Source organism: Azolla caroliniana, unplaced genomic scaffold (genome assembly GCF_043228905.1).
Source record: "Azolla caroliniana isolate FFs.n. ecotype wild unplaced genomic scaffold, voAzoCaro1.0.p SCAF_7, whole genome shotgun sequence".
In the NCBI taxonomy this organism is placed as follows: Eukaryota; Viridiplantae; Streptophyta; class Polypodiopsida; order Salviniales; family Salviniaceae; genus Azolla; species Azolla caroliniana.
Window position 1 is genome coordinate 4,752,202 of NW_028230442.1, and position 8,829 is coordinate 4,761,030.

The following is an 8,829-nucleotide window of genomic DNA, read 5'->3' on the forward strand; positions in this document are numbered from 1 at the left end:
TGTAATTTGTGGGAAACTATTCCCTTTATTAGATAGGATTGGTTAAGGGATGATGGGATTGAAATGTGAATCATAGTACGTAAAATTCGTGTTCGTCTAGCATAACATTCGTTTTCCTACATTGGAAAACGAATGCAAATGTTATTCAAACATTCTTGTGTTTTTTTCCCCCCTTTTTTTATGGTTTTTTTTTTCCATTTTTAGACTTATTTACCTCATAATAAATAGTTAATCCAAAAGTATGGTATTTATCATTCTTTAAGGGTGTTTTTCTTACGGGAATGATTGAAACATTCACGATTGTGAATGCACGTATGGTACGTATGGTTCATACTATGATGTGAATAATAATCCTTTAGGGTTTCCAAGTTGTATAAAATGGCAAGAGTCCTCACGTGAAAAGGGCCTTTGGGTTCCCCAACTCTAGGGCTACTTCTGGTCCTCATTCTCTCCCCTTAGCATCCACGAAGAGCTACTTTCTCTCATGTAACATTTCTATACTAATTAATCAATAATTTTATACACATTTTTACTTAGTAATTATCTATTTAATTAAGATTAAAATATTTTTTAATTAGTGTAATGATTATATGTACGTTAATTTTATATTAACTAAAGAAGGCTTCGACACTTTGACACTTGCGTGGAGTGGAGAGTCAAGACATTAGTGCTTTTATGTGTTTTCATTGGGTAGTGACGTTTCACAATCCTTTGGTTAGCCCACTAAGAGGAAGGCAACCCCTTGGGACTCAATGGTATGAGTCGTGTTGGCCCTGTTGATAAACACATTTCAATCAAGAAAAAATTAGGATAAGAAAGCATTGGGGGATATCCTTGATTAAGCATGGCAAATCTACAATTGATGACAAAGTTACCTTGTTTGTCGAAGGCCATGCATGCACCATCGTGATTCACTACCCCATGATGTTTGGTTTGTCATTGAAGGTTGGGCATTCAAAATCTAAACTAATGAACTTGTCAATGGTTGTTTGCTCATTTTATAGCTTTTTATAGGAGCTCACTTGTTTGATAATATTATAATTCTTGCTTCTTAGCATGAATTTGTCCTTTTCCTTGCATGGGTGCCTGGATTTGGCAAAATGTATGTTGACTAATCACAATTACCATACGCTTCCTTGTCATCAATTATAGGAGTCGACAATGGCTCGGTTCAAGCCTGGACCGAGTTATTAAACCGCATTTAAACGATTTGGCGTTTTAGTACTTTGGTTGGCTTGGTTTGGCAATGCTCAAGCTTAGGTTTAGGTTTAGGGATTGGTTCAACTCAAAAGTTTGAAAACTCCCAAATCGATTAAGGCTTAACCGGTTTGGTTTGGACAAGGCCAAACCAATTAAGCCGAAACTGAACCGTTGATGATTCCTAGTCACTTATGCATTTTAGCTCATCCTTTTTCTTTAATTATCTTTAGCAGGTTCCCTTTTTCTTTTGGTGGTCATTTCGACCTGATTTTGGAGTTCTTTTACAACTTTCATTCTTCATGCTTTAGTCCTTCCGCACATGCCACGCCACATCATCATTGTTAAACAAAGTCATAGAAGATGAAGTTACTTTGATCATCATTGAGCTCTTGCCCCATTTGTTTGTTGAGGTAGGTTTGTCCATGGAATTGGTTGTTGACTTGACAAGACAATAATATTTCAAGATTGGTGGTGACATTGCGTGCCATCGTATCCCATACAATCTTCATATTAAATCAATGATGTCAATGGAAAGGTATAATAACAATACATGGGTTCTTTTTGCCTAACACTTAATATTCCATGTCTTTATGGAGAACTCAATTTCATTCTAGAGACAATAAGGTTGAGATTATACCATTTGTGTAGGTTGCTACTTGTACAACAAGGAATTTCATCACCTCATGACGTTTGAGTTATTGTTGTCACTTATAGAGGCCTCCATTCAAAGCCTATAACACTTCTCGTTTTTACCTTCCGGCACCAAGCTAGAGTTCGACTCTATATATTGTGTTACCACTTAGTAGAGTCCTTTGTTTTTAATAAATTGTTGATACCTTGACACATGCTCCTTTCCTAATCCTTTGATGATAGAGCATTCATTCTCCTTAAGTTATGGGACTATATTGTTGACTTCCTTTCACATGGGTCTCTCAAGAGCCTTAGTATACGTCACTTGTTCACAAGTGTCAATTCAAGTTACGGTTGGTTTTGCTTCAGTTTTTACTAGGATTTCTTGATGGTTTGTATTAAGTCAATGGCGTTTTTACAAGGCAATGGGATTTGTAGATTCCTCATTAAGATAGATTAGGTTATATAGCTAGAACTTTCGATGATGATAGATAATGACTATCAACAAAATTGAGGTAATTGCATCTCTACGACACTTGTAATTACTTGAAAAGAACGCCTTCAGTTTGAATCCACTACGCAAAATGCCATTTTATTGCCACGGAAGGAAATCATGACATTTAGAATTGTTCAAAAAATACTAATATGCCTCTTGATTATGTTCATGCTTGGCAATCATTGTAGGTTTCACTTATTCTTGTGGCTCATGTTTCGAATTTGGAAGTAAAGAAACCATGGAAATTAGTTATTTGATAACAAAAACTTGTCACTCACAAATTACAGAAATGGCATCAATCATACATTGATTGAAATTAGAGCTTGGTTGGTGGTGCAAGTGTCACTTACATGGCATGCATGTTACAATGTGTTTTGATGGGGACGAGTATTGGATGCGGACTAATAAATCCATGTTATGTTATGTCAGAATTGTCTCTTTGTTGGGCAATGGTAGGTGAGTTTGGCGACGTTTTTTTGTACGATGTTTCATGAGGATGCCATGCACAATTTCCTTGCGTGCCCAATTGCTAAACTCATTGGGTTGTTATGTTGCCACCAATACACTCTAATGGGTTTACCTTCGTGATTTTATAAGGTGTTGTTTGAGTACCTAAGATATTGGGGTCTATGGTGCGATTTGAGTTTGAGAAATGGGTTTGTTTGATGGTCTCCATGGAATACCATATCTCATGCATAGACGCAAAGGAACATTGACTTTGTGGGTTCTTGCTATCGAGCTCTATAGGAGGCAGCTTGTCCTAAGAAGAGTTCACGTTTACATTACCTAGTTCGACATCATCTTAAGAGGAGTTACTTTGCCATAATATTGACATTATTGCTGTAGGGACAACGATCTTTCTTTTATTATGTGGTCATGTTATTTTTAATATAGAAACTACTTATGATGGAAAAAAGGAGAATGTGGGAGTGAGTGAGGTCGAGGTCATGAGCATGAGCATTAATATCTTGCAAGGGTCCCCACAAAACTCCGCGTGAATGTTGGGCCAACCAATTATTTAGAACCACAAACTAAACTGGTTAGTTGATCAACTTTTTTGGCCCATGTAAACTTGACTATTTGCACTTGACTTCATAATCATCGGCTAGTGATCATCTTCAATGGAAAATTGACTTCTTTAGGGACATAACTACACTTCTCGGTTTATCCTTGTGTTGGAATTGGTCAAGTGTCTTTGGTGAGAGGGGGGGGGGGGGGAGGGAGGGATTTTCATACATACATGGTAGGGACACAAATATAAATACGAGAAAAAGGAACACAAAGAAGACGAAGGAAAACCTAGAATTGAAGAAAAAACAGACATAAAAATTGAAAAGGAGGAGGAGGAGGAGAAGAAGAAGAGCAGCAAAATAAAAGGAAAACAAGAACAAGAACAAGTAAAGAAGAGAAAAAAGAAAAAAGAAAAAAGAAAAAAGAAAAAAAGGAAAAAAAGAAATAAGAAAATAGGAAAATAAGACATAAGAAATAGGAAAATAAGAAATAAGAAATAAGAAATAAGAAATAAGAAATAAGAAATAAGAAATAAGAAATAAGAAATAAGAAATAAGAAATAAGAAAATAGGAAAATAAGAAATAAGAAATAAGAAAATAGGAAAATAGGAAAATAGGAAAATAAGAAATAAGAAATAAGAAAATAGGAAAATAGGAAAATAGGAAAATAAGAAATAAGAAATAAGAAATAAGAAAATAGGAAAATAGGAAAATAAGAAAATAAGAAATAAGAAATAAGAAAATAGGAAAAAAAGAAATAAGAAATAAGAAAATAGGAAAATAAGAAATAAGAAACAAGGAAAATAAGAAATAAGAAAAAAGAAAAAAAGAAAAGAGGAAAGAAGAAAAGAGGAAAGAAGAAAAGAAAAAACAAGAAAGAAGAAAAGGCCAAAAAGGGGATAAATCAGAAATAAATAAAAGGAGAGAGAGAATGAATGGGGCATAGAGAATAAATAAAAAAAGAAAAAGAAAACAAAACGAAGGAAATTAGAGAGAGAGAGAAAAGACACGTGGAAAAGCCAATGCACACTGTGTATGTATGTATATGACTGACTTTAGAGGATAAGAGAGAGAGAGAGAGAGAGAGAGAGATAAGAGAGAGAGAGAGAGAGAGAGAGAGAGAGAGAGAGAGAGAGAGGGAGGTATGGTGGGGAATCTCTGTATTTCTTTATATATTATTATTATTGTTAACATATTATTTATTTATGAGAGAATGAGAGTGAGACTAAAAAGAGAAAAGGTGGGGGGGTATCCATCCATGGCCATGCCGCCACCCATCCATGACCATGACCATGAACATGACCATAACCCATGCATATGCCCCTCCATCCATGCATATTGATATGCCCATGCTCATGCGGCTCATGCCTCATCCATCCATCCATCCATCCATCCATACATACATACGCATGACCATGACCATCCATGCCCTATGCCCCACGTCTATCCATACATCCATACATCCAAACCCATGACCATGACCATCCATGCATGCCCCATGCCCCACGGCAATGCATCCATGAGCCATAGCACGTACTATTCGTGCTCGTTAGCCCAAACATTCGTTTCCATACGTATGAAAATGCGCATGTTATGAAAACATTCTTGTGTGTGTGTTTTTAAAAAAAACACTTTTTTACCTTAACTTTCTTACCCTAAAAAAAAATAATATTGTACTTTATAATAAATAAATATAATGAGTGCAAAAGTATATGGTATTTATCATACTTCGAGGGCGTTTTTTTTTCTTACGCGAATGATAAGACTGTTCTCGAATGCGAATGCACGAATGGTGAGTATGCTTCATACTATGCTGACTCCTGAGTATGATCCATCCATCTACACATATACACCCATGGTCATGAGCATCCATACAGCCCCCCATGCCCCATGCCCCACGGCCATGGCTTCTTCTCTGCTTCATCCTCAACTCTTCTTCTGAATCACACCACAAACGCCATTACCCCTCTCTCTCTCTCTCTCTCTCTCTCTCTCTCTCACACACACACACACACACACACACACACACACAGTCTTCTTCTTCTTCTTCGTCTTCGTCTTCTTCTTCCTCCCTCCATTTCTTTCCTGTTTGATTTGTCTGCTTCCCTTTGATGAGAGCCATGGCGTCCCTCAGGTTCTCGTCTGTGTCTATGAAGAATAAGTCCCCCCCCCTTCCTCAGGGTTCCTGTGCCGCCGCCGCCTCCTCCTCCTCCCCGCCTTCTTCTCTGCTGCAGATCCTGCCAAAGGCTGCTCGATCCACTGCTTCTCTCCTCTCCCAGGAGGAGAAGGATGTCCTCACCTATCTCCTCCATCTCCATCACCGCTTCTTCATCGGACACCCCCCACCTCCATCTCCCCCCTCCAAGCCCCACTGGACCAAGAAACCATGGAGAAATGGCGTTTCTTCTTCTTCCTCTTCTTCTTCTTCTTCTTCTTCTTCTTCTTCTTCTCAGAAGGTAAGCGAGACTGGAACTCCTTCTGCTTTTCATTTCCGTTTCCGTCTTCTGCTTCTTTCTCCTTTCTCCTTTCTCCTCCTCCTCCTCTAATAAGAGAAAGAGTTCGCAACTTCTTCATGCTTTTCTGCTTCTCTTAATGTAAGCGAACCTGCAATTTCTTCTTCTTCTTCTTCTTCTTCTTTTGTCATTGCTATCTTTCATTCCTTCTTCCTCGTTGGTACTTTTTTGTTAAGTAAAAAAAAAAAGAGTGTATAACATGGCTCTCTTCAGGTTCCTCCATCTCCATCTTTCTCATTTCGAGTTCCAGAGGAAACATCAGGAAGTAAGAAATCTTCCACTTTCTCTAAGGTAACTATGTATCTTGTTTTTTTTTTGAGCTCTTTCTTCTTCTTTACATAATCATGTATGAGCGACTTTAAACTTTTCCTTCTGCAACATCTCCGTTTTTCTCATTAACACGTGCTTGTGCAGTCTGTTTCTTGTACAGAAGGAATGGGATGCTGCAAGAAAGCTTCTTCTTCCTTTAATGCAGATGATGACTCAAACTTCAACTGCGACTGTTTCTGTTGCTATTCCATCTTCTGGAGAAGATGGAATGATTCACCTAACAGGGACATTATCTCCCAGATCCTTGAAATTGTTGAAATGCAAGATTGCAAGATCTCTGGCATAGCTGAAAAGAACGATCAGGAAAGGAAACAATCTATTCATGTGGAAGAAGTAGGTGGAAAGAAACAACGTAAGAAGAAGAACGAGAAGAAGAAAGATGCAGATGTAGCTCTTGAGCTCCAGCCCAAGGAACAAGATATGGCTAAAAAGGTTGGGCCGAACAGTGTACACACACAGGCTATAGCTGATATCTCCGTGTCTACAGAATTGAAGGAAAACTTCACCTTTGCAACTCCACAGAGTTTTCAGGCTGTCACGAAGAGCACAGCTCTGAAGAAGAAAGGTTCCAAGGGTAAAAGTATGAAGAGCGTAGCTCCATTAGACGAATCTCAGCCTTGGGTTTCAGAGGTGAACAATGATGCTGAAGAGACAGAACTGAACGTAGCTCTTCCTAATCAAGCTTCCATAGCCACAAGTGCTGGAAGCTCAGCATTCCATCATAGCCCGAGGCATCAGGTTTCAGGAAAAAGGAAGAAGAAAAAGAAGAATCAAGTCACACCTCTTGATTGTGAAAGTCATTTAATTGACGAAGAGAAAGAGGAAAAAGAAGATGACTCAGTTTCTGAAGAAAGTGCCATATTCACAGATACTAGTCTCAAAGAAACAGGTTTCATTGAGCGCGTGGTACGTGGTACTCTTGGTGGTGTTGCATCACGGCTATGGAACCTTGTTTCTCTGAGATTTGGCAGCCAAAGTGTGGATTCTGATTATTATTACTGAGCCTTGGATTTCTCTTGTTTCTAACCTGCCTTTAGCTCTCTCTCCTTTCTTTTCTTTTGTAATAAGTAAGAATACCTCTCATTGCACGTTCTGTTTTTTTCTTGTAAAAAATAACTGCAGAATCAACCAAAATGGTTTACTTCCAAAGGAGCAATCCTGGGTTTTTGTGCAAAGATAAACTATATTCGAGTTATTAGAACTTGTTTCTCAGGATGCACATTGCGTACATCAAATATGGATGATATTAAGAGAAAAAAGAAATAGAAGAAGCAAGGAAAGATTAATGATATTACAGGGTGGAGCAAGTATTTCTATGGCTATATTTGGGTATCCACTCTGGTAACAACTGAAGAATCTCTCCTTCAATCATCGAAAGGTAGAGTAACATGTCCATGTGTTTGTAAGCTGTGAGTTTATACATCCCATGTAATTCATGATGTTTGGAAATTTAAAGAGAATGCTGGGGTGTTTAGAACTATGAAAAACTTCTTGATATTTAAAACTGTGAATTTTGTACTACTGTGTATATGGGGTTATTCATGTGAGAAACACATTAAGAGAAAAACAAAGACATCAGGGATATGCAAGAGGTGTTTTTATTTCTATGGTTACATGTTTGTATAAAATCAAAGGTCAATGCTCATAATAGTAAATGGTGAAGTAGTGCTAAAGAGGGGAGGGGGGTTGCGATGATGTTCTAAATCCTTGTTTCTTCAGTCTGAGATAAACAGGATTTCATTATTGGAAGTAAGCCACACTATGATGTTAAGCCAGGGTTTGGATTGTATAATTCTTCATGTAACTTCACCATGATTATTTGCTCTTGAATTATACACCATCCATACAAGTATGTAGAGTTTGGTACGTGTTAATGGTTTTAGGTATGCATGTTATTGCTTTGTGTTAATGACATATTTGTACTCATATTGATTTAGTCCCTTTACATTTAGACATTCGATACATCCCCGTGTAAAGGATTGTTTGATTCATGGTTATGAACATGTTTAAAAGGCTTGATGACGTAAAAGGCATGGTAAATGTTAATGACTATATCTTTAGGTTAGCTTACTTTGATAATGGTTAGATTGGTAAAGGGAAACTTTAGCTTTCAATAGTCATGAATGCAATATGCCATTATAATTACCCTTCATAATGTCATCGCTAGATGATTGATATGTGATAATTCTTAGATTGATTGCATTTTCTTGAAATGCTTCTTAAATAGAAGTTTGCAAATGATTTGGTAGTTGCTTTTGGGCTTTTGTATCTTTGGATTTTGCTTGCCTATATGCCTCAAATAACTCATTAATGGGCTTAATGTGTTTGTATATGTGCACTTGTCTGGTCCGTCTCTTTCCTCGTATTAGTTGAGTGTCTATGTAATTATATTCATCATGTTCTGCATTATGATCAAACCATGACATGTGATATAACACTTGGGCCATAGCTTTATTCGAAGATTGTTTGTATTATTGTTTTGGAAATTCTGGTCATTCAATCTTTTTTATGTTGTACTAAATTTGCTTTGAACCTGTAAATGTTCTGCTCTATCCATATATAGATATTTTCACATGAAGTCCCTCAACTGACAACAAGTGTGATTGTTAGCGAGAGGACTACTTTGTTTGACAGAATACCGAAAAGCCT

At 37.3% G+C, this 8,829-nt stretch overlaps 1 protein-coding gene across 1 annotated transcript; it reads left to right on the forward strand.

Moving 5' to 3' along the window:
• The first annotated feature begins 5,433 nt into the window (after positions 1–5,433).
• LOC147861644 (uncharacterized) lies at positions 5,434–7,654 on the forward strand. The gene is made up of 4 exons (XM_087322922.1): positions 5,434–5,738; positions 5,772–5,793; positions 6,064–6,141; positions 6,265–7,654. The coding sequence occupies exons 1-4, from the start codon at positions 5,449–5,451 to the stop codon at positions 7,180–7,182; spliced, it is 1,308 nt and encodes a 435-aa protein (XP_087179048.1). The 5' UTR covers positions 5,434–5,448; the 3' UTR covers positions 7,183–7,654.
• Positions 7,655–8,829: the final 1,175 nt, after the last annotated feature.

Coding starts and splice junctions, on each gene's coding strand:
- LOC147861644 (XM_087322922.1), top strand. CDS start 5,449: ATGAGAGCCATGGCGTCCCTCAGGTTCTCGTCTGTGTCTATGAAGAAT. Junction 5,794..6,063: donor CTTCTTCTTCTTCTCAGAAG/GTAAGCGAGACT, acceptor GGCTCTCTTCAG/GTTCCTCCATCTCCATCTTT. Junction 6,142..6,264: donor AATCTTCCACTTTCTCTAAG/GTAACTATGTAT, acceptor GTGCTTGTGCAG/TCTGTTTCTTGTACAGAAGG.